The sequence below is a fragment of the Macaca mulatta genome, chromosome 12 (genome assembly GCF_049350105.2).
Source record: "Macaca mulatta isolate MMU2019108-1 chromosome 12, T2T-MMU8v2.0, whole genome shotgun sequence".
Taxonomy (NCBI): domain Eukaryota; kingdom Metazoa; phylum Chordata; class Mammalia; order Primates; family Cercopithecidae; genus Macaca; species Macaca mulatta.
In genome coordinates this window covers 120530705-120557185 of record NC_133417.1, presented here as the reverse complement: position 1 = coordinate 120557185, position 26481 = coordinate 120530705, and the positions used below count along the sequence as shown (strand labels likewise).

At 40.8% G+C, this 26481-nt stretch overlaps 1 protein-coding gene across 1 annotated transcript in view; it reads right to left on the bottom strand.

Moving 5' to 3' along the window:
* Positions 1 to 208: 208 nt before the first annotated feature.
* Positions 209 to 26481, bottom strand: part of ATIC (5-aminoimidazole-4-carboxamide ribonucleotide formyltransferase/IMP cyclohydrolase) — a 37896-nt gene continuing 11623 nt past the window's right edge. The window contains exons 5-16 of the mRNA XM_002808023.4: positions 26183 to 26271; positions 25066 to 25217; positions 24236 to 24392; positions 18437 to 18562; positions 17494 to 17601; positions 16280 to 16365; positions 14864 to 14953; positions 12084 to 12212; positions 6147 to 6239; positions 4078 to 4260; positions 1750 to 1905; positions 209 to 1473 (exon numbers count right to left, since the gene is read on the bottom strand). Of these exons, the coding sequence (XP_002808069.4) occupies positions 1354 to 1473; positions 1750 to 1905; positions 4078 to 4260; positions 6147 to 6239; positions 12084 to 12212; positions 14864 to 14953; positions 16280 to 16365; positions 17494 to 17601; positions 18437 to 18562; positions 24236 to 24392; positions 25066 to 25217; positions 26183 to 26271 (1489 nt within the window). The 3' untranslated portion in view covers positions 209 to 1353. The remainder of the gene's footprint in view (positions 1474 to 1749; positions 1906 to 4077; positions 4261 to 6146; positions 6240 to 12083; positions 12213 to 14863; positions 14954 to 16279; positions 16366 to 17493; positions 17602 to 18436; positions 18563 to 24235; positions 24393 to 25065; positions 25218 to 26182; positions 26272 to 26481) is intronic.

Below are 26481 nucleotides of genomic sequence, written 5' to 3'. Positions count from 1 at the left end.
ATCTTACAACGTGGCCTTGGCTTATCCCAGAGGAAGTAATCCAAAAAAACAAGGTTAAAGTTGCAATGCATTAGGACCTAGCCTCAAAAGTCATATTTTTTCTGCAGTGTTTTACTGATCACACAAGTCAGCCTTGTTTCAATGTGGGCAGGTACTATGCAGGGGCTGGAAGACTAGCTGATGCAGAAATAAATTAGAAACATGACCATTAAGAAAAAAACTTCAGAAATTTTTATTTAGCAAGGGGCGGTAGGTTAAAGACTTGGGAAGAGGGTAGGACTCATCAGTCAAGGTGAACAATGGCAAAGGGTTTTAGTTGAACACAGGTGCAATGCACAGGAATGGTCAGAAGCACACAGGCAGGACACACAGATGCACAGGGCTGTCCTGACGAAGGAAGGCACTGCCCTCCCACTGTGCCCACTGCAGTGATAAGCCTGTAACTGGAATATTGGGTACAATTTCTGAGCACTGAACATCGACGACATTTTTATGTAGCTCCAGAGAGTGAATCCATGGCTGCTGAAATTCTGGGAAACATTTCACTTAGCACTAAGAAAAAGATGCATTAGATTATCCATACAGGGTGTCAGCAAGACTTACTAATCCCCTCTAAGGTTCCAGTTCACAGGTGTCAATCTGCTGTGTTTGAAAAGTAGACAACGAAGCTTCTCAGAAGTGTGATTAAAAATAAATGGCATGAGGCCCGGGCGCAGTGGCTCACGCCTGTAATCCCAGCACTTTGGGAGGCCGAGGCAGGTGGATCACGAGGTCAGGAGTTCGAGACCAGCCTAACCAACATGGTGAAACCCTGTCTCTACTAAAAATACAAAAATTAGCCAGGCTTGGCGGTACATGCCTGTAATCCTAGCTACTTGGGAGGCTAAGGCGGAAGAATCACTTGAACCTGGGAGGCGGAGGTTACAGTGAGCTGAGATCACATCACTGACTAGCCTGGGCAACAGAGCGAGACTCCATCTCAAAAAAATACATTAAAAAAAAAAAAAAAACAGCATGAGAAGACTCCCCTGGGAGGAAACATGGAGCTTTAAGACACTTGTGCCATGTCCTCTGGCTGCTCAGTCCGTTTGGTTCCCGTGAATGTTTATGTTTCACACAGGCAGTGCTGTGGGACGGGCTGAGCTCCGGCAGGCGGGGGTGCTCTGGAATTCCTCATTTATGTGTCATGTGTCAGTTGAAAGAGCCTGTATCTTTAACATAAAACACAACTACCAAAAACTATGGATCCAGTGATTAAGAGGTGCTGTTTTATTTTTTTAAAAAGTTATTCTCATAAAGTTTCAGGCGTGACTGTTCACCTACACATAAGCAAGCCAAAAAGCAGCGTGTGAATCAGTGGTGGAAGAGCCGAAGGTTCGTATGAGCGAGGATGATTCCCAGTTCATCGCAGGCTTCAATCACAATTTTGTCAGCAGCAGAACCGGCGGGAGCCGCAATGTACGCCACACCACTCTGGGGGAATTGATTTTCAAAACGCAACTTTATGCAAAAACCTGCAAAACTCAAAATCCCCCTCTAAAAAGCATATGCTAACAAAGATCCACTCAAACAGGCAGAATAACAACAGATTTGGGCTCTCCATCCACCCAATGGATAAGCCAAATGGTTCTCTGAATATTACCAATCTGTATCACTTTACCACACCTTTAAAAAATCAAAAGCAGAATTTCTGAAACAGTTTCTACATAATGCTCAACTCTAGGCAAACGCACCCAATTCCATACTTACCCTTTTAGCTCTGTCTACGTTATCTCTAAAAGGGAAGAAGGCATCAGAGCTGATAGAAACTTCAGTCAGTTTCTCAACCCATTCCTTCTTCTCTGCCTCAGTGAGTAACTCAGGGACTTCCTCAAACAATGCCTTCCACTTGATCAAATCTTCATCCTATGTGGGGAGAGAGAAAGGAAGAAGCTTAGTCTGACATTGTCTTTAGTCCCATCTGGTGCAAAGCACCAATGCCAGAAAGCACCTGGGCATTTTTCCTAGGATTTCTTTTTATTATTATTATTTATTTATTTTAGACGGAGTCTTGCACTGTTACCAGGCTGGAGTGCAATGGCACGATCTCGGCTCCCTGCAACCTCTACCTCCCAGGTTCAAGCAATTCTCCTGCCTCAGCCTCCCAAATACCTGGCACTACAAGAGCATACCACCACACCCAGCTAATTTTTGTATTTGTGTAGACAGAGTTTCACCACGTTGGCCAGGAGGGTCTCAATCTCTTGACCTTGTGACCCGCCCACCTTGGCCTCCCAAAGTGCTGGGATTACAGGCATGAGCCACTGCGCCCAGCCAGTACTTCTTAACTGTAAATAATGACCATTATTTACATAGAAGTTCACATATCTAGAATCTCTCTGATGCTTTTAGAAACATTTTCATTAAGGAAAAAAAGTGATTCTAAGTTTACCAAATAAAGATAATACCATTTTACTTTCTAAATCAGTTTATTCCAAGTATATATATAATTTTTCTATTTTTGGCTAAGCTACTTACATAAAAATACACAGTTTTAAAAATCTCTAATTTAAATCTGCTTCGTATCTAGTACTTTATGTCTATTAATTAGACTACTGTCTAATTTAGACCTACTGCTTTGATAGTACTGTAGCAAAGAAGGCAAATAAAAAATTGTATTCCAAGGGTTTTCAGTTTTCAAATAAAACCCCTTCATATCCAATCTAGGAAAGAGATGAGGATGAATGTTCTATAACTATGTTTATACAAAAATTATTTTAAATCTAAAATCAGTTGTAGACAAAACACAATTCATATTTGCTATGGTTTGAGTGTGTATCTCCTCCAAAATTCATGTTGAAACTTAATCCTCAATGCAACAGTATTAAAAAGTAAGGCCTTTAGAAGGTTATTAGGCGATGAGAGTGGGGCCCTCATGAATGGATTATGGACTTATAAAAGGGCTTCAGAGGAAGTTTGCCCCTTCTGTGAAGTAAGGACATGGTGTCTGTCCTCTCCAGAGAGGGCTGTGCCATCTTGGAAGCAGAGGGTAGGCCTCCCCAGACTCTCAGCCCACCAGTACCTTGATCTGAGACTTCACAGCCTCCGGAACTATGAAAAATAAGTATCTATGGTTTATAAGTTACCCAGCCTGCAGGATTGTGTCATAGCAGCACAAACAGACTAAGACAGTAAATCATATTTTACAAGGTGCTTCTATCTTGGGTGATGTTTTAGCTTTGATGTACTTTTACTCTTGTTCACTTCCAGGACTCTTCCAGGACTAGTAGCAGGGGTTGACTGATAATATCAAACAGAAAAATCCAAGTATCAAAGTTAAAAAAAAAAAAGATATTTTAAGTACTTCAGTTACATTCTGCAGCCTCATTCTTCAATGACACTGATGTTGATTCCTGCTTCTGAATAAAAAACTGAGGGTAGTCAATTGGCTCTTCAGAAGACCATCTACTATTTGATTAAGCAGGCTTCTGTTTTCCATCCAGCATTTTGTTAGGCATGCAATATGTCCAGAAACTAGGCTAGATCTTTTCTTCTGGCAGGCTACCTACCTAAAGTTTGCGATTGTCATGTTCCCACATACCTTCTTCAAACAGAAGAACATGAAATGTAATAAAATATATCAAGTTATTAATGGCACATGTAGAAAATATGGTGGGAGAAGACTCTACAGTTACCTGCCGTCAAGCAATTTGTATTTAATGTTGAATATAGACCCGTCAGACAGCAAGCACCATGCCTGACACGATGGCAGACATCTCGACATAGGTGAAAAGCAGTCCTTGTCATCAAAAGCTTATAAACAACAGGGGAAGTACAATATACAAACCTACACCAAGGCTGCAACTTAAAAAGACAGAGGTCTGTGGCTTCAGAAAGGGGTCAAAAACAATGAAGAAAGTTACATGAGACAGAAGAAAAGGAGAAATGTGTAAGAAGTTTCAATGCTCAATTTTAGACAACATAGAATTTCAAGGAAAGTATCTTTTTCTCTGTGTAGTGATGAAGCTAAAATCTGTTACACATAAAGGAGTGAACTGAATATTAATACAGCCCAGAACCCAATGACAAGTCTTTCACCTCGCCAATGGTTCCAGTCACGTATTGATCGATGGCATTGGAGATTTCTGCTCTCTTCACTCCTGTTTTAAACTTCATCGAAAGCACTTGTGGATGGTGTCTAAGCCACCAATAGTTTGCCTTATCTCCTGCAAGTCGAGTGCAGTGTATACGAGACTGCTGTCCTGCTCCAATGCCGATAACCTGAGGAACACAGACATTAAAGTGAACACCTCTTCCAACAACACTTTCTTCTCAAAAGGATCTTTTGTGCACATTCTCTAAAACCTATTTATTAGTTTTGTGGAGGAACATATCAGGCCAAGAGAAATATAAATAATTTTTAAGTCATTAAAAGGGGGGGTAATAAGAGGTTTATAACTACTATTTATAGCTCTTCAGTGATATGTGACATGACTATTAATATTCTACAATTCAATAAAATTGATGGCTTGAGGCCAAAAAAAAAAAAAAAAAGTTAAAATTAATGACCAATGCTGGGCACACTGGCTCATGCCAGTGTAATCCCAGCACTTTGGGAGGCCAGGACAGAAGGATCACTTGAGCCCAGGAGACCAGCCTGGGCAAGATGGCAACATCTCATCTCTATAAAAAATAAACATAAAAAAATAGCTGGGGGTGGTGGCGCACACCTGTAGTCCAGCTACTCAGGAGGCTGAAGTGGGAGGATCGCTTGAGCCCAGGAGTCCAAGGCTACAGTGAGCTATGATCATGTCACTGTACTCTGGCCTGGGCAACGGAGCAAGACCTTGTCTCTATAATTAACTAATAAATAAAACCAATGACCACAAAAATAACTACGGTTATTTGAAAGTCTTTGCCCCAGTGTATAAATTATAGTTAAAATATCAACTCTCAGAAATTGAGATAAGGATCTGACGCGGGTAGCTTAAAAGTAGAAACAATTCCACCAGGTACAAATGTTCTTCCTTCCTTCCTCTATTTCTATGGGTTGAATTCTAAGCACTAAGGACTTAAATGCACAGGTGTGTTTTCTGGTTTTAGTTACTACAATGAACAGCCCCCTCAGCTGTCTGCCCAACAGTCTATCTCTTTCTGAGCAAGCTGCTGGCAACCCTGCCCACAGCTACAAGAGGACAAAAGAGATCACAAACACCTATGCAGCCGCCTCCACCTGGACATCAGGAAAGAAGGACTCACTCTACATGGACTTACAGAACTTCCTAGAACCTGACGTCAGTAGACACAATGTCCCAGGAGTTTGTTACTACAGAGACTGGCAATCTTGGGTCTTCCAGGCCATAGGCTAATTCATATCCATCTGCCTCCCCATCACGTGTGGGCCAAATAATTTAACAAATGCCAAAGAGATAAGCTCAGGACACCATGTGAAGAAAAGGCTAGCAGAGACCTCAGAGATGAATCAGTTCGATCTTGTATTTTGAGGCTTGGGACACTAGGAAAGAAGTTCAATGTCTTGCTTAACATTACACAGTGAGAAATGTTCAGTATTTTATTGCAGCAGCGGTCACATCCTGTGAAATTTGTGAAAGCTGGTCAAACTGTACATTTAAAAAGGTGAATTCTACTGTATACAAATTATGCCTCAATAAACATGATTTTTTAAAGATCAGGTTAACTCCTAGTCTAGCAGTCTTTCTACTCAGCAGATTCTTGATAAGACAATGTAAAAAATAATGTGAAAATACTCTGCAGGCCGCAAAAATATAGGCTGGCAGGTGGCAGTACCATAACTTACCTCCTCTTCCCTGGAAATACTAGCAATGGGGGAAAAGAAGAGTAAATAATCCAGTTTTGTAACAGCTATTAGAGTCTCACTAATCCAAAATGTGCCAAGCTACTCCAGGCAAGAAGCGGCACAACTAATTTGAGTACCTGGTTCCAAGTACCTGGTGCCAAAGATATTTTCTGATCATCATTAGTTTTAACAGCCCACCAGGGTACTGAGGAAAACACTAACAAACCCAAAAGAGAAACACTTGGCACGTATTCCCTTTTAGGCTGTCCAATATCTAAGGCAGACGGATGCTTAAATATAATTTCGTAAAACAACAGTCCCCTGAAGGCAAGTCCAACAGCCCATTTACCTGCCCATTCTTGGCGTAGCACACGGAGTTAGACTGAGTGTACTTGACAGCAATGGTGGCTACGATGAGGTCTCGGACGGCTGACTCTGGCAACTGAAACACATACACAATGGTAAATCGCATGGGGCCTTTTAAACTCATTTAATTTTAAGCTTCTTTTTTCAAATGTTATTTTTTGTGTTTTTTTGGAATCAGAATCTCACTCTGTCTCCTAGACACAATGGGACATCTCCAACGGCACTATCTCGGCTCACTGCAACCTCCACCTCCCGGGTTCAGGAGATTCTCACGCTTCAGTTACAGATGCACACTACCATGCCTGGCTAATTTTTGTATTTTTAGTAGAGATGGGGTTTCACCATGTTGGCCAGGCCAGTCTCGAACTCCTGAGCTCAAGTCATCCACTTGCCTCAGCCTCCCAGAGAGCCAGGATTACAACAGGTGTGAGCCAGCACGCCCAGCCAACTTCAAGCTTCTTAGTTCTATTTAATATAAAAGACCTACGACATAGTTATACCTCTCAAATGACAGAGGGAAATTAACTGTTCCTGCTACACACTACCATGATTTACTTAAATATTTAACACATTTGTGGTGGAACTTAGCACAATGCATCCATAGAAACAAACTAATGTTATTTTGCAGCAATTGTGGATTCAATCTTTTTATATCACACGAGGTAAGAACTACCATACCCATTCCAAAACTGACAAACAATATTTTCTTGACCAGAGTAGTTTTAACAATCTGGAGACATGGTAAAATTTGTGTTCAGAACCAATGCGGAGAATTGTTTCATAGACATCAAAAATCATTATGATGCACACGGACAGCCAAGACTGTTTGGAAAAATCAAATTAGGATCATTTTCTCTTTTGTTTAGAATAACTTAAGTAGAAACCGTTCAAAAACCATTAGGAGTTACCGGACCAAACAGAACAACAAGAGTAACACCCAAAAATATCACTATCTTTAGTATAAAGCATGAATACAAATGGAAAAGAAGGATGACAGTCCACCTCTGTATGCTAAGGGGACAGAGAATATTCGCTGCAGCCAATGGATAAGTTGATAAATTTGACTTCAGTAAAATTAAGAACTTTTACTCTGTAAAAGATTCCTCATTAAAGCGGATGAAAAGACAAGCTACAGACTAGGAGAAAATTATTAACAAACCTCATATCCAACAACAAACTAGCCCCTAAAACACAAAAACACTTTAAAAGCTCAGTAACAGGCCAGGCGCAGTGGCTCACGCCTGTAATCCTAGCACTTCGGGAGGCCAAGGCAGGTGGACCACCTGAGGTCAGGAGTTCCAGGCCAGCCTGGCCAACATGGTGAAACCCCGTCTCTACTAAAAATATAAAAATTAGCCAGGTGTGGTGGCGCATTCCTGTAATCCCAGCTACTCAGGAGGCTGAGGTAGGAGAATCACTTGAACCTGGGAGGTGGAGGCTGCAGTGAAACAAGATCGTGCCACTGTACTCCAGTCTAGGTGACTGAGCGAGACTTCATCTCAAAACAAAACAAAACAACTCAGTTAAGTCAAAAATTTAATTAGAAAATGAGCAAAAGACATAGAGACATTTCACCAAAAAGGATACACAGGTAGCAAATAAGTACACAAAAAAATGTTCAACATCATGAGCCATTACGCAAATTAAAATCAGTGAGATATTGATACACACGTATCAGAATGTATTTAAAAAACAAAACAAAACAAAAGGTGGCAATACCAAAAGCTAGTAAGGATGCAGAAACACTGGATCACTCATCCACTGCTGGGGGGAATACAAAATGGTACAAGCCATTCTAGCAAACAATTCAGCAGTTTCTTAGTAAACATGCAACTACCATACCACAAAGCAATTAACAACCCTGGGCATTTACCAAAGAGAAATAAAAACTTATGTTTAGGCTGGGCACAGTGGCTCACACCTGTAATCCCAACATTTTGGGAGGCCAAGGCAGGTGGATCACCTGAGTTAGGAGTTCAAGACCAGCCTGAACTGGTGGTCAACATGGTGAAACCCAGTCTTTACTGAAAATACAAAGATTAGCCAGGTGTGGTGGTGCATGCCTGTAATCCCAGCTACTTGGGAGGCTGAGGCAGGAGAATCACTTGAACCAGGGAGGCGGAGATTGCAGTGAGCCAAGATCATGCCATTGCACTCCAGCCTGGGCAACAGAGTTAGAACCTGTTTCCCCAAAAAACAAAAACAAAAACAAAACCTTATGTTCACAAACAAAAAAAACTGTGTATGAATGCACGATGAATGAAAATTATAAAAAGGAAAAATAGATTTGTGGTTGCCCAAGGGTAAGGAAGGGGTGGAAGCAGTATCAAGTGAGCCTGGCTACAGAAGAACATGAGGGATCACTGCAGTGTTGGAAATGTCCTGTATCTTTATGTTTTTTAATTTTTCTTTATGTTTTGAGACGGAGTCTCGCTCTATCGCCCAGGTTGGAGTACAGTGGTGTGATCTGGGCTCACTGCAAGCTCCGCCTCCAGGGCTCACACCATTCTTCCGCCTCAGCCTTCCAAGTAGCTGGGACTATAGGTGCCCACCACCAGGCCGGCTAATTTTTTGTATTTTTAGTAGAGACGGGGTTTCCCAATCCATGTTAGCCAGGATGGTCTCCATCTCCTGACCTCGTGATCCACCCGTCTCGGCCTCCCAAAGTGCTGGGATTACAGACGTGAGCCACCGCACCCGGCCAGAAAGTGTCCTGTATCTTCAACTGTTATCAATGTCAATGGCATGGTTGTGGAATTGTACTGTAGTGTGACAAATGCTAGCATTAGGAGAAATAGGGTAACGGTTACATGGGAACTCTTACAACTGCATGTGAACCTACAACTTTCACCTCAAAATTAAAAGTTGAATTTAAAAAAGCTATTAGGATTTCTTAAGAATTTACTCTAAGGTATTATTATTGTTACATATCTTTTATCTTTATCTGCTATTTGAGTCACTAACTATAAATCTGATTCCTTTGGTTCCCAGAAAACTTATTAGCAAAAGCCAGCTTCATAGATGTCTAGACCTCCAAAGATAATCTTGGTGATGTAGTTTGGCTGTGTCCCCACCTAAATGTCACCCTGAATTATAATATCCCCACGTGTCCACAGGTGGGACTAGGTGGAGGTAACTGGATCATGGAGGCAGTTTCCCCCGTGCAGTTCTCGTGATAATGAGTGAGTCTCATGAGATCTGACAGTAAGCGTATGGCATTTCTCTTGCTTCCACTCATTCCCTCTCCTGCCGCCCTGTGAAGAGGTGCCTTCTGCCATGATTGTACAATTCCTGAGGCCTCCCCAACCGTGTGGAACTGTGAGTCAATTAAACCTCTTTTCTTTATAAATTACCCAGTCTCAGGAATTTCTTCACAGCAGCGTGATAAAAACTAATATACTTGACATCCTGGGTTGGGATCAAGGAATACGAGAAATGCCAGTGGACTGGGAGTAAGGGAATCCAGTCTTAGAGACATGCTACAAATAGTTAAAACAATTAAAGCACTATTCAAGAAAAATGGGAGAAGAGGAAACAATTCAAACATGTTCAGTATTAATAAACATTCTGTCCACCTGTCTGGTTCTCTCAGGACTGAAATGGTTCCAGACTAATAATTCTGAGGCTGGAATGTTAACAAAAATCCACTTAAAAAGACAGGGGTAAAATAGAAAGGAGAATAAAGCTATCATTCTCTCATCCTTAAGTTTCCAAATTTCTACTAAGAATTCACATGAAGCAAGGAGAGAGTTTAGATAAACGATTAAGATCACACCCACCACCCTTGTAAAAAAATATCCAGAGGCACAAAACCTATCAAGATCGCTAAATTATTAATGAATCCAATATCTACAAACCTTAGGAAAAAAGACTCTCAATAGGTAGGCACAATTCTCAACATGGTACCATGGAATCTAGGTCAATATCCATTCAGTATTTTTCAAAGTACATGAACCAACCAGAGTGGATTCCAAAGGGCTGAAAGATATTTCTATGTATGCCTACATGTTTCTTTACGTCAGGACACCATTAATTGTCAAAGACAGAAATAAAAGAATAGACATTAAATCAACAAACAAAAAAAGATGTGTTAATCATCGTATGCTTATCAACAGACAGAACTCTCTGGATAAAGATTTTAAGGTTCATTTCCAGCAATTCTACTGAAAAGGCCTCAGGAGTCAGACCTGGGAGCAAGCCCCCCATCTTCTTCTGTTACAGCAAATAGCCTGCTAAGAGACCAATCCTCTTTTAGTAACAAACAAAAAAGCTGGGCAGAGAGGATAGACAGCAAGTACTAACAGGCAAAGATCACAGAGAAAATGGAAGCAGGAAGAAATGGGCCTGACAGTCTGCTTTTCTCCTCAAGGTATTTTCCAAGTGGCATGCAATAAACTGAAAGGTAAATTGGCTGAGCACAACTTTTGGCAGTCTTAGAGGACTAAGGGACAAAAGCTGAGTTCAGCGTACAGCAGTAGATATTTAGAGAGCAGGAGTGAACCATAAACAGACCAGTCCTCACAAAGACTGAAGGCTAAACTCCTATCAGCTCAACAATTCCTCACAGAATGAAGATATCTCCTACACCTTATCTGCCCAACCGAAGCACAAGTCAACACCGGAGAAAAAAATAACATCATCCAGCCCTCCAAATATCGCTACAGTTTTTTCATACCCAGTGCCTAGCACTCAATAAAAAAATTCCAGGCTATCAGCCAGACAGACCAGAGAGCAATGGAATGATTCCTTCAAAGTACTGAAAAACAAGCACAGCCTACTTTAGACCTAGGAAAAACATCCTTTGAACTTAAGGCCCAGTTAAGATACTCCAGAAAATAAATGTCAGCTTGTCCATTCTTTATTGTACAACTCTGGGCAAATTTCTTAACTGTCCTCTATGGTACAATTTTGTGATCTTCATAACAGACACAATGGTAGTCAGCCCTAAAGAGTGATCTAAGTGTTAAATGAGATAATATATCCAAAACACAAAAATCACCATTATTATCCTAGGAACATGTACCTACTACAAGATAACAAAGAGCACAAGTCCAAAAACTTGTCTATATAAAAACATTGATCATAGCACTGAAAATGTAAGCAATCTAATTATCCATCGTAAGATCCACGTTGCAGTGAGCTATGATCGCACCACTGCACTCCAGCCTGGGCAACAGAGCGAGACCCAGTCTCTTAAAACAAAAATAATAAAAGTAAAAATAAGAAAAACATCCATCATAGTACATCTACACATGGACTGATTGCCATATGGACTTTCAGATAAAGATATGAATACTTACGCATTTATTTTTGAGACAGGGTATTGTTCTGTCACCCAGACTGGAGTGCAGTGGCACAAACACGGCTCACTGCAGCCTCAATCTCCCAGGCTCATTCAATCCTCCCACCTCAGCCTCTCGAGTAGCTGGGCCTATGGGTGCAGATACCACGCCAGGCTAATTTTTGTACTTTTTCTAGAGACAGGGTTTCACCACATTGGCTAGGCTGGTCTTGAACTCCTGAGCTCAAGAGATCTGCCCCTTGGCCTACAAAAGTGTTGGGATTACAGATGTCAGCTACCGCACCCAGCATCTGTATTTATTGATACAAAAACACATTTGTAGCCTCATCTAGTACATGGAAAAAAGGCAAGTTACAGGAGACAGATTATGGAACACATGATCCCATTTATGTACGATTGAAGCTACATAGCTCTCTATGCACATATGCACAGAAGCATCTAACATGGCCTTTGATTCATTTCTTAAACTCCAAAGCTTATTTGATGACTCAAAGATGAGACAGCTGTGTGCATATAAAGCAGTTCTAAATCCAGATCTTAATAAATGTAAAGCTCATAAGTATTGAAAATAGACCAACTGAAGTTACTAGCAGTCAGTTCAGATACTTCCCAACTTACATCTTTATTCTTGGTAACAACATTGCTAAATAATGACTTGTCGACGACACCATTATTTCTCTTCTGGCTTAAATGAAGACCGAAGAGAGTTCGAACTTCATTTTCATCTGGTTTGTAAGACTGGTCCATCTAAAATACAAATTGTAAAAGTTAAAGGTGATCTACCCACTTCCCTGAAATTTTCATTTACTTTATGTACAAAAGATTTCATTATAAGTAAAGTTACATGCATGTTTCTAATTCTGTTACACATTTTTCTAATTTTCTAATTTTTCTCACACACCAAATGATGTGTTAAATTGTTCTGACATGATACAATACGATAGCCAGGCACTAATATTTTTCTCCAAAGTCTTTTATAGGTTTTACTACCCAATAGCATTTTATAGATTTTACAACCTATATACAACATGTTAAAAACCAATGATTCCAGTGAGTGTGTTTTTGGCTAAGTTACTATGTGTATGGTTCTTTTGAAAGGTCGGCAGATAAAACAGATGTGCTAATTAAATAAGCCGTGACACAAACATTAAATTCTAATTTTCCTTTCTAAAAATCTGTTACAAAATACCCAGCTAACCCATGAATTAAAAGCTAAAAGTGAGAAAACAGGATTTGTAACCCGGGTCTTTGTTATTTGGAAGGAATCTGTATGAGTTACTGTCATCTTCCTCTCCCAAATTTTGAACCAAAAAAACATTGAGGTATGTGGAACAATATGTGTAACACTACTCTCTCCCTGGATTTTTTTTTAAACTTGACACTATTTCTTCTTTATGCTTTGGATGATCTTTGATTTAGAAAGCACTGACATCTATAATTTATAAGCAAGACCCCATACATACTAGTTCTACTTAATCTACATTTTCTTGAATTCTAAAATGTTCCTTTGTATTACGCATGACAAAATTTCTAAAGTTGATATGCTCTCCTATTAACTGATGCTAGGAGAAACTTATCATAAGTCAGGTAGAGGGATAAGTTGTCTCATGCTTATCATCATGTATCCAATGTGCAAACTAAGCCAAATACTCAAATAAGTAAAATAGCAATGAAGTCCTCATATTCCTTTGACACTCCCCAACATGGTACTATCAGGTGTTAAAGAGATCAAGACAATGATTCAGGTTTTGGAAAATATTTTCCATGATGCTACAAGAAAATGCTAATAGTTGTTAAGTACATAATACTCTTAGTAACAACAACAACAAAAAAACTTGATTAAGAAACTGGAGGCCAGGCGTGATGGCTCACGCCTGTAATCCCAACACTTTGGGAGACCGAGGCGGGTGGATCCCTTGAGGTCAGGAGTTCGAGACCAGCCGGACCAACATGGTGAAACCCGGTCTCTACTAAAAATACAAAAATCAGCCAGGCCTGGTAGTGCATGCCTGTAGTCCCAGGTACTCAGGAGGCTGAAGCAGGAGAATTGCTTGAACCCAGGAGGCAGAGGTTGCAGTGAGCTAAGATAGCGCCACTGTACTCTAGCCTGGCCAACAGACTGTCAAGTGGCTAAAAAAAAAAAATATGTATCTTGAATGTGGTATTTTCTTCTTTCCTTGAATAGCTGACATGGAATCTATCGTGAACTATAAAATTATTGGTATCTTACAATCAAAGGAATATACTTAATAACTTTCCTTATATGGAATTAGGATTCCACAGAGTTGTGATATCAAATACTATGTGAAAAGCAGCATTAGGAATTTTTACTTTAAATTGAAATAACTCTTCGCTTTATCAATGCATAATCTTAGACCATGAGTTAGTTTTCCCAATACAGAAGAGCTCATAAAAATCAGTTAAAAAAAAAAAAAAAACAAACACAACACCTCAACAGCTTGGTAGAAAAATCAAAGAATATGGAAAGACAGTTCATAAAAAGAATAAAAACATTCAAACATGAAAAGATGCTTATACCACACACAATGTTAAAACTACATTGAGATGCCATTTTCTAATTGCAGAGACTTTTTAAAAGTATAAAACCACAATGCTGGCAAAAGTGTTGGGAAACAGGCATCCTTATATATTTCAGTTAGGACAATGAATTTGCCTACAACATCTGAAAGGGGCAGTATCAATCAGGCTTATCAATACACATATAGCTTGTTTTAAAGCCTTAATTTCACCCTTAGGACTTTTCTAGGTCATTCACTGTGGGGGTATTTGTAGCAGCTAAAGATTGGTGACTGTCTAGGTAAGTTAAATACAGAGATACAGGACAAACTTCCAAGAAGGTGAAGCAGGGTGCACTTGTGTCAATGGGAAAATAGAAAAAGAAATGCACATGCAAACATTTGCTGAATATACAGACTATTTCAGGAAAGATAATCCAGAAATTTAAAATATTAGTTATTTTTCAAAAGGTAACAGAAGGATGGACAGACTTTCCATTAAATATTGTTATTATTATATGTTAGAGACATGGTCTTACTACACTACCAAGGCTGGAGTGCAGTTGTTATTCACAGGCATCACGGTACCACAATACAGCCTCCAATTCTTGGCCTCAAGCCATCCTCCCACATCAGCCTCTCAAGTGGCTGAAACTACAGGCATGAGCCATTTCAATGAGCAAAAAGTTAAAATTGAGGGTAAGAAAGCTACCCTCATCTCAAATCCCCAAGTTAATAGTATTTTTTTTTAATGCAGGATTAGGGGAAAAGGATGATAAGGATAAACTAGAAGGGTATGCGTATAAAGGAAAGATTAAACAAGGGGGGAAGAGACACAGAATAAAAGTGCAAATTATTGCTTCAAACATGAATTGCACTCACCTGAAGGACACAGTAATTTCCATTTTTCTTTTTGGAAAGTATTGTCAAAGCTTCTTCTTCATATCCTGGGGCAATTATACCATCAGATACCTGCAAAAATATTAAATTTTAATTTCTATTTTTAAAAATCAGAGAACACCTCTTAAAAAAATCTAGCAGCAATTATCAGTCTTAAATAATGTGGCAGCATGTTCTGGTTTCTGCCTCCAACAGACAATGCTAATGCTATACTTGAAAAAGAGAAATCAGCCGGGCGCGGTGGATCACGCCTGTAATCCCAGCACTTTGGGAGGCTGAGGCGGGCGGATCACCAGGTCAGGAGATCGAGACCACGGTGAAACCCCGTCTCTACTAAAAATACAAAAAATTAGCCGGGCGCGGTGGCGGGCGCCTGTAGTCCCAGCTACTCAGGAGGCTGAGGCAGGAGAATGGCGTGAACCCGGGAGGCGGAGCTTGCAGTGAGCCGAGATCGCGCCACTGCACTCCAGCCTGGGCGACAGAGCGAGACTCCGTCTCAAAAAAAAAAAAAAAAGAAAAAGAGAAATCTATGGTAGAATACGGCTTTCTGTATCGCAGATTCTAACTTTCTGTCTTTTCCAAGTTTTTGTTCGTTTCAGTTTAAACTAAGAAAATATGAGTGATGTGCTCTAACGCACGTACCTCAGGAGGAAATATTTCTTCAGGGAGTGTTTTGAATGAACAAGAGCACATTCTAGTCCTGACTCTGCTAGTACATGGTTAAATGACCTCTTCTGGCAGGCGTTTTCCTTAACAGCAAGACCAGATTAAATCAGAGATTCAACATGACGAAAGGTACAAACGCCATAGCCCTCCTGTAACCTGTAACTCAGGGATGGCAGTAGCCATGGAAAGAATCCTAAAGCAACAAAATACTGCCAAGCCACATGCTCCTTCAGCCTTCACTTCTGACTATTTTTTTCCCTTTCTGAGCTATTCAACCTTTTTTCCTTTTCTTCCTGTCTTCCTACTACCATCAGTACCCCCACCTGTCTGGAATACTTGTTTGGTATTCAACTGATGGAGTAAGTTTATTAATGTAGCTTCTATTTTTTCCCCATTGTACAATAAGATTCATTATCGCATCACTACCTAAGATTACAACTTCTGCTCTTCAGAAACAATAACTTTGGCATAAAGACAACAAAAGAATTTAAAATAAATATATAAGTTAAAAACATTATCGTAACAGCCAAATGTCCATTTGAAACAATAATTCACTACATTTCAAAATTAACAATTTAAGATTCATGTCCTATTTAAAATATGAACATTAAATGATAAACTTAACTAATTTAAAGATATAAATATAAATATAGTATGGTTTCAGTGAACAATATGAACAAATAAAGCTTTATTCAATTACACACATATTAAGATACATGAATATCCACTAACTTCTCTGGAAATAATTTTTGCAGTTGGTACATCACAAACATCGGACAGTGCAACAAAATCACCAAATGAAGACATCCTATCAGCCCCTGTAAATAAAATTAAAATGAGGTATTTATCACAAAGTATCCTGACATAGAAAAATAAAATTCTCTACTGTCATAGAAAATTCATTTCTCTAAATCTAACCTTACTGTTTACATAAGATTTTAACAGATCGATAAGTCATTTAACTGAAGTAACCAGTAAGAAAGTATTCTTTAATTTTACCCTCTAGAGTGACACTCAGAAAACTTTTTCTGTGAAGGACCAGTTAATATATATACTATATTCACAAAAACAGGTAGCAGGCTGGATTCAGCTGAAGTTGCTGACCGCTGCTGTAGATGATAAACTATGATAATAGTTTCTCAAGAACTTTCACAAATATTAAATATTCACAGGTTATTAAATTCAACAAGTAAATGTCTCTGATAAAACATGACTCTAACCAAATTTAGTAAAGTTAGAAGAGCCATACATCATGCCTGTAACCCCAGCACTTTGGGAGGCTGAAGCAGGTAAATCACCTGAGGTCACGAGCTCGAGACCAGCCTGGCCAACATGGTGAAATCATGTCTCTACTAAAAATACAAAAAAATTAGCCGGGCGTGGTGGCATGCACCTGTAATCCCAGCTACTTGGGACGCTGAGGCAGGAGAATTGCTTGAACCCAGGAGGCAGAGGTTGCAGTGAGCCAAGATCGTGCCACTGCACTCCAGCCTGGGAAACAGAGCAAGAATCGGTCTCAAAAAAAAAAAAAAATAGCTTTTTATAATTTCAATTTTGGTCACATATTAAACAATAACACATTCAATAGCCTAAATTAGCAAAATTACATTCACCAAATTCCAATTGTGTTTCCATTTATTATCTTAAAATACTAACATACTTTTATAAACAAATGTCTTTGAGACACTCATATAATCACTCTTAAATATTAATATTAAATCAATATTAAATATTGGAAATCCTATAATGAAAGGGTATTTTACTTTAATCAAACTATATTACATAAAATAACCACATATTTATATAGAGATAGAAGCCCTTAATTTCATCTATATATTACATAGAATATCTATATATTTTTTCTTTATTCTATCCTTTTTATTCTATTCGGGATAAAACATTGCTTTTTCTTTCTCCTCCAAATCAAAAAGCCCTAGGGGTCTGACCTCTTGCTCTTGCATATGCCGTTGAGATGGGTGTGAGGGTTTTATAGAGATCATAGACCATGCAGACTTTGGCCTCATCTTCACTGAGTGGAATTCCAACCGCAGCACCTGGTTAGAAAATAGTAAAATCATAAACCAAGAAAGCTAAAGTTACTACCTGTCAACACTTAAATCAAGACATTTTTCTTAACATCCAGTCTATACAGCATATTTTCTAGTGCCTATGCTAAACTAAACAGAAATCTATTTAGCCAGATAATTAAACACTAAAAATATGGTTGTGGGAGCACTGTGAGGGAAATCTCCTCTCTGCCCTCTGAAACCACAGAGCCACTGAAGCCTGACAGTACCCAGCGTGTAGGTGAAGCTGGTTTACTTCATTACTGTCTCTTTCTCTGTTCTGCTTGATGTCACTTTGACATCACACATCATTTATTTCTTCCCCACTCACATCGCTTTAACATCCAGTAAACATCTGAGAACAAATCATGTGCTGGACTGTCAGCAAGATGTGGTGTACAGACAGCTCGATTGCAGAAATAATGATTTAAACACAGAAGCAAAGTATCTCATACAATGACTACAAGAAGTTTCAGATAAACAGTCCTAAGAACTTCTTCTTTATGTTTACTCCATTACATTTTCAAAGATGTGGGAAAAGACTTAGTCTACTGCATTAGGATATTTCACTTTTATTTTCTAAACTTTTATGGTTCTACCCTGCGAATTCCTGCCTCATTTTCCTATCTGACAATATTACACAATTTTCTGTGTGTGTGTGTGTATCAGATTTTAGATTGTTACACTGATACTGCTATCAACAGATGACTTTCAGATTTCATAGAATGTCTATATTCACATTAGAACTTGTTAATATTCAAAAAAATTTAAGAAGAAATGCCTTTCGAACAATTCTGGAACGTTCTAGAGCACAGAGCTTTACCTGCTGGACTGACATGTTTGAAAGAGGCAGCGGCTGGAATACCTAACGCCTCCTTGAGTTCCTTCACCAGTTGCCAGGCGTTCAAAGCATCGCACAAGTTTATAAATCCAGGGGCTCCATTTAGAACTGAATGTAAAAATATACATGCACATTACTAAGCAGGATCAGTGAGGTCAGATGTATGCACACTTCTCAAAAAATAACATGACTAAACAAACGTTTTAAGTATAATTAAAAGCCAAAGAGATATACACAAGCATAAAATCTTGATGATAAAGAACAAAGCAACTGAGCCTGAGCCCATCTGTAAAAAAAAAAAAAAATGCACATGTACATGAACACACACACACACACACACACACACACACACACACACACACACGCCTGGAGGACCAGAACCATCCCTAAATAGAGATTTAGGGATGGGAGAAACTATGACAAGACTAGTGATCAGTCAGGAATTCATGTAAATACAGAACTAAGATTAAACAATTGACGTAATTACAGAGACGGTACAAAATTTAAGTCATAAACCCTATAGATTTAAGAAATTATATTACAAGCTAAAGCAACAGCTGTGGGTGGAAGAAGAAGAGAAGAAATAATGTGGTTTTTTTCCTTCTTTGATGGCAAACTCAGCAGACTCTGCCTAAAGCGGAACTGTAGTTAAAAGGAGACTGCAACTTCAGAGTTTTCCATTACCTAGTGTCTTACCATTGGCAGATTTTTTTTAGGAGCTAGTATCTCCTGTGAATAAACATAAGAAGTTCAGCACACAGAAAGAAATGGTGGGCCAGCACTAATTAAAAACAAAATGAACCGAGTACAATGGCTCATGGCTATAACCCCAGCACTTTGGGAGGCCGAGATGGGCAGATCACGAGGTCAGGAGTTCAAGACCAGCCTGGCCAACACGGTGAAACCCCGTCTCTACTAAAAATACAAAAATTAGCTGGGTTTGGTGGCAGGCGCCTGTAATCCCAGCAACTCGGGAGGCTGAGGCAGGAGAATCGCTTGAACCTGGGAGGCAGAGGTTGTAGTGAGCCAAAATCACGCCATTGTACTCCAGCGTGGGCAACAAGAGCAAGACTCCGTCTCAAAAAAAAAAAAAAGTATAATTTCATGTCCTTCATGGGTTAAGATAGTTTTAAAGACCTTGCCAAATATTTACTAGTTTTTAAAGACCCTGCCAAATGTTTACTGAATGCCTACTACGATGTTAAGCACTGTTCTAGGTATTCAGGATACATCAGTGGAAAAAACCGTCCCTGCAACCCTCTTAAAAAAAAAGTCACTGTCCCTACGGAGCTTACTGGGAGGCAAATAAAAAATAGGCAATAAATAGTCTACAGTAAAAGAAAATATTAGGTATTTATCAAAATGAGTTGAAAACTTGCACACAAACAATTATAGCAATTTTGTTCATCAACTACCAAAACTGTCCTTTTTAGTAGTTTTGGAAGTTTTGATGCCCTTCAATATGTCCATGGATAAAATGTGGTGCATTCATACACAATGAAATATTACACAGCATTAAGCTACCAAGCCACAAAAAGACATGGAAGAAACTTAATGCATGTTGTTCAGTGAAAGTGTCTAAAAGGCTCCATACTGTATGATCCCAACTATTTGACATTCTGGAAATTGGTACAGAGTCAGTAAAAATAGCTGGGCATGGTGGTGCATGCCTGTAATCCCAGCACCTTAAGAGGCCAAGGCAGGAGGATTGCTTGAGTCCCAGGAGATCAAGACCAGCTCAGACAACATAGCAAGACTCCATTCAAAAAACAAAAAAAAAAGAAAAGAGAAAAAGATGACAGTGGTTGCAAAGGGTTGGGGAGAAGGGAAAGAGGGGATGAGGAGGAGCACAAGGGAGTTTTAGGGCATTGAAACGACTGTGCGTGATACTGTAATGGGGGATACATACCACTATGCATTTTTCCAAATACAGAGAATGTACAACACAAAGAACGAATGTTAAACTATGAACCTTACTTAATAATGATGAAATCAAAATCAGTTCATCAAATGTAACAAATGAACCACGCTAATGCATGATGTCAATAGAAGAAACTATGGGGAAGAGGGGGTATGTGGAAATTCCCTATAATCACTGTGTATTTTCTGTAAACCTGTTAACTACTCTAAAAAAATAAAGCCCATTTTAAAAAGAACTTGAAAAAATAATTCCCCCAACCAAAAATCAAGTCAAATAAAATCACTGTCCTCATGAAATTTACGGAAGAGGCACAGAAGAAACAAACTAGGCAATAAATAGTAAACAATAAAAGTAAAATATCCCCTAAGGCATACAACACGCATAATAAAACAAAACACCATATGTATGACTACCCCATCTCCCTCCCACTCATCATAGATGGTTTAGGCTAAGGTTGGTAAGTGGGAGAAAACTTTTGGTTTCTGAAACATCTCATAGTTAAGAGTATCTGGATGGGTGTGGTGGCTCATGCCTGTAATCCCAACACTTTGGGAGGCCAAGGCGGGTGGATCACCTGAGGTTGGGAGTTTTAGACTGGCCTGGCCAACATGGTGAAACTCCGTCTCTACTAAAAATACACAAATTAGCTAGGCGTGGTGGTACATGCCTGTAATCCCAACTACTCAGGAGGCTGAGGCAGGAGAATCGCTTGAACCTGGGAGGCAGAGTTTGTGGTGAGCCGAGATCACGCCACCGCACTCCAGCCTGGGCAACAGAGCAAGACTCTGCCTCAAAATAAAAAAGAGTATCTGGTTCCCCTTCAAATATCAAATTTTCAAAGACATTAATAACTGAAATAGAAAGTGCAACAGAGAAATGATGAAAGTTGCTTAATCTAGTAAATAGCTGAAATAAATAGGAATCTTCGTGTTTCCAAACATAAGCAAACCAGTCATTAAAATCTCAGACACATACACACACTCATACAACCCCATCTTTGTTCTTGCTTCAATTTTGTTTTAGATACAAACACAACTGTACACTTTGTAATAACATCGCTGCCAAATACTCAAACCATATGAAAAGGCAAACTGCCTTTTCTGTTGTGGAAATAAGTCCATGATGGGGAGAAACCCTGGGAATCTCACACAAGAAACGCTTATTTATGTGTCCAGGGCCACCTCTGCCATGTTTACCACAAATAATACTTTAAACTTCAAAAGAAACACACACACAGTCTAAGGAACAACGAAGGCTTTTATATAGTCCAGTGAAAACGCTTTGGAAAATGAAAAGTGTAAGAACTGACAGTACATAGGGATTTTTTTTTTGCCTTAGAATCTTAATGGAGAATATAAACTATAAGCAGGAAATAGCTCAGATATAACAGCAGACAAATCGGTTTCAAGAAGTCCTAGAAGGAAAAATTTGTGCAAAATGTCAGGTTTCTAATTGTTCATTCAGTAAACATTTAGGGAATGTGCCAAGCAGTCTTCTAAACCCTGGGGATTCAGCAACAAACAAAAACAGATGCAGCTTCTGCTCTCAGAACCTGACATCCTGGCCGGGCGCTGTGGCTCATGCCTGTAATCCCAGCACTTTGGGAGGCCGAGGCAGGCAGATCACCTGAGGTCAGGAGCTCAGGACCAGCCGGCCAACATGGTGAAACCCTATCTCTACTAAAATACAAAAATAGCCGGTTGTGGTGGCAGGTGCCTGTATTCCCAGCTATTCGGGAGGCTAAGGCAGGAGAATCATTTGAACCTGGGAGGTGGAGTTTGCCGTAAGCCAAGACAGCACCGCTGAGTTCCAGTCTGGGCAAAAAGAGTGAAACTTCATCTCAAAAAAAAAAGAAGCTGCCATCCTAATGGGGAACGACAACTTGAACGGAATAAACAGAAACACGTGCAGCAAAACAGGGTGACGGGATGAAAGCATCATGGGCGGCTACTTTGGTCTGAGTGGTCAGGGAAGGCTTCTCTGAGGAGGTGAGGACTGAATAACAAGAAACCAGGATCGTGAAGGGCAGAGGGAAGAATTCTGGGTGAAGGGGACAAGGCCCCAGAGGCTCTGGAGTGGAAGGAGCTGGGCCCACTGGAGGCACAGGGCAGAGGGGCTAGGAGCCAGGGCAGGGAGAGCTGCAGAGGGGGCAGATACGTGGCAGGCAGGCAGCATAGGGTTTGTGGGGCAGGGCAAGGTGCTTAAGAAAAGCCAAGGAATGGTTTTCAGTAGGGTCTCACATCATCCGATTTCCATTTTTAAAAGATTACTGTGTTGTGAGGACTTGGGAAGTGTTAGTGTCAAAATGTATCTGAGGCCAGGTGTGGTGGCTCACACCTGTAATATCCCAGCACTCTGGGAGGCTGAGGCGGGCAGATTACTTGAGGTCAGGAGTCTGAGACCAGCCTGGCCAACATGGTGAAATCCCATCTGTACTAAAAATAGAAAAACTAGCCAGGCATGGTGGTGCGCACCTGTAATCCCAGCTACTCAGGAGGCTGAGGCAGGAGTATCGCTTGAACCAGAGATTGCACCACTGCACTCCAGCCTGGGTGATAGAGCGAGAGACTCCATCATCTTAATTAAAAAAAGAAAAAAAATCTATCTGAGGCAGAACAATAGAATGCAGCAAACATGAAGACTATTTCATATTCTCCTGCCACCTGGCACGCTGCTCCCCTCCCCATTGCTCTCTCAGCTGGTGACAGAGAAAGGAAGCCCAGGCTGCATCCCACCAGCAAATGCTGACCGCCCCAGGCAGGAAGGAGGCTGCCCTTGCTCTCAGCCAAGGCCAGCTACCCCAGCAGTGCTTGGGATTCCAAGGCCTCCATGCCTGGGACTCTCACCTCTGTCCCTGCCCCCACTCTCCCTTGTACCAGAGCAGGACAGGCTCTCACAGCCTACCTTTGGAACAGAACAAATTTAAAAACTCTCTCTAAACTCTACCAACCCATGGGAAGTCCTACTTTCTCTGTTCAAAGAAACCTCTTTAACATTGTTAGTTCTTAACATCACATTTCTCCTTTGGCCTACTTCAATTGGGCTTCTAGCTCCGACATTCCAAGGAAACTGCTTCTTACAACATTTGCAAAACAAACAGTCCCTTTTCTGTTCTCAAATGCACAACTGCTCTGTGCCAGACCATCAACACATTTAGGTCTCCAAAACAATTCAAATTCCTGAGAACTTGATGGTTTATGTTACTTCATCAAATACTGGGTCCTTCCTAGAGGAGAGGCTACATCCTAATGCCAGGGCAGAAGCCAGCATCCAGTGTTGCAGCTGTCCCTCTCCGCAAATGGCTCCTTGGAAGCCAACCTGCCAGTGGTCATCAGGCTCCTTACATACCCAGCACCAACCCCCAGGACGGGCTCACCACAAAGCAGACCTTGGAGAATAGTCAGACTTCTTCCAGAGGCTGCAATTGCTTCAGTAATGTCTGGGGAAACCTAAAGGGCTTAGAAAACTTGCTCCTCAAGAGTCAGCAACAGGAATTTCACAAGTTTTCTTCTGCTGGTTCCTCCACAGTATACCTACCAAGCCTTTACCCCAAAGCTCATTCTTGACCCTCTTCTCTATAAAATCCAGGCCATCCCATCCTGTCTCCTGTCTTCAAAAACATCTACCCGGCGGAGACATTCCAATCTCCATCTCCACATGACACCTTTTCAGAACTCCGGACTACTCAACTTCTGTGCTCTTCAGTCCAAATGGCATCTCCAACCAGATGGTTATCACATGGCTACAAGAGGCATTATGGAATGTATCATCTTCTGAATGTGAACCACATCAGATGCAATACAGAGAAACACACACTCTCCAGACACAGCAAACCATGCCACAGAACGCTCAGGCTTTACCTGTGATGGGAAGCTTGGGCTTCAGTGTGTACAGCTGGGCAGGGGTCTGATGAGGGTTCATTCCATAGCGCAAGGGCATCTGAGATATGCCTTTGCTGTACTGTCTCCTGAAATAATCTGAAATTGCTTCATCATATTGTGCCGTATGAGTGAATGCCTACAAAAAGCGTAAGTTTTGTGAGACACTAGCAGCACTTCCCAAAGCGGGGACAAGATGGTTTTCTAGGTCCATGGCAAACAAGATCTCCTCACCATTCAGTGCTATGTGGTGGCCGCACGATATGATGACACCATGAATGACACCAAAGCAATGAATGGCCCAACAAATTACCCCTTTCCAAATCTCTTTCAATCTTTTTTTTTTTGAGACAAAGTCTCACTCTGCCACCCAGGCTAGAGTGCAGTGGTGTGATCTCGGCTCACTGCACCTTCCACCTCCTGGGTTCAAGCGATTCTCCTGCCTCAGTCTCCCGAGTAGTTGGGATTACAGGCATACACCACCACACCCAGCTAATCTTTGTATTTTTAGTAGAGACGGGGTTTCACCACGTTGGCCAGGCTGGTCTCGAACTCCTGATCTCAGGTGATCTGCCAGCCTCGGCCTCCCAAAGTGCTGGGATTGCAGGTGTGAACCACCGCGCCGGCCCTCTTTCAATCTTTGTGACAGAATACCTCTGTAATAGCTGGTCTCTCAATTTTTAACAAAAGGACAGCAACCCCACGCAGAGCTTTGGTAGGTGATGCAATCTACCAAGAATTGAATACTGACTGGTCTGGCAAATGCTGCACTCCATGGATATAACTCACAATATCATGACAGTGCATCCCACCTTCAAAGCTAACTGGCGTCTAGTCTCCAAGGAGGTGTCCTTACTCTCGGAGCTCTGCATCTCCGTGGACACTGCCACATAGTCCTCTGGTTCACACACTACTGTCACTCGAGCATGGTTTTTGGCTGCAGCTCTCAGTAAGGTTACTCCACCTTTGAAGAACAAAAGACATAATGATTTTTGTATGTCCCTATCAGCTTATGAACCTCTTTGAAATAAAGTCATTGTGCATGTACTTCCATTTTAATTCTTGACTTAAAAATCAGGAAAATAAGCTGGGCACGGTGGCTCACGCCTGGAATCCCAGCACTTTGGGAGGCTGAGGCAGATGGATCACCTGAGGTCAGGAGCTCGAGACCAGCCTGGCCAACATGGCAAAACCCCGTCTCTACTAAAAATAAAAAAAAAAAATTAGCTGGGCTTGGTGGTGTGCACTTGTAATCCCAGCTACTCAGGAGGCTGAGGCAGGATAATCACTTGAGCCTGGGAGGCAGAGGTTGCAGTGAGCCGAAATTGCACCACTGCACTCCAGCCTGGGGGGCAAAGCAAGACTCCGTCTCAAAAAAAAAAAAAAAAAGAGAAAAAAAATCAGGAAAATTACCCAGATGAATCTCTGCACACAAAAAATAGCTTAGAAAATATAAATGAGGCCGGGCGCAGTGGCTCATGCCTGTAATCCCAGCACTTTGGGAGGCCAAGGCAGGCGGATCACGAGGTCAGGAGATAGAGACCATCCTGGCTAACACGGTGAAACCCCATCTCTACTAAACAAACTACAAAAAATTAGCCGGGCATGCTGGCGGGCGCCTATAGTTCCAGCTACTCGGGGGACTGAGGCAGGAGAATGGCGTGAACCCGGGAGGCGGAGCTTGCAGTGAGCCGAGATCATGCCACTGCCCTCCAGCTTGGGCAACAGAGCCAGACTCCGTCTCAAAAAAAATAAAAAAAGAAAATATAAATGAAAAAAGAAAATATAAATGAATTATAGTAATCCCAAAACACAATCCAGAAGCAGTTATTTTCTATTTCCTCAGTAATGAAAGTCAAAATGAAATCTCACTAAAATTTAAATAATTCTCTCCTCTCTCAGTCTTCTAAAATGGTTTTTCTGACTTACCAATGTCAATTTGCTCCACAGCCTCCTCAACAGTTACACCTGGAGAAGCCACTGTCTTCACAAAGGGATAGAGATTGCAGGCAACAACTCTAAAACAAAGACGAATCTGGCGTCATTAAAAACTCCACTCATGTGGTTTACAGCTATCTAGGAAAAAGACAAGTCAGTACTATTAACGTTATCAAAAGCCATACAGAACTAAAATATAAACTATGAGCCTGACATTTTGGAGTTCTAACAAGTGTGTTAAAAAGTCAGGGTGTCCTGCTGGGGTCGAGCAGAGGGAATTTAGTCAGCAG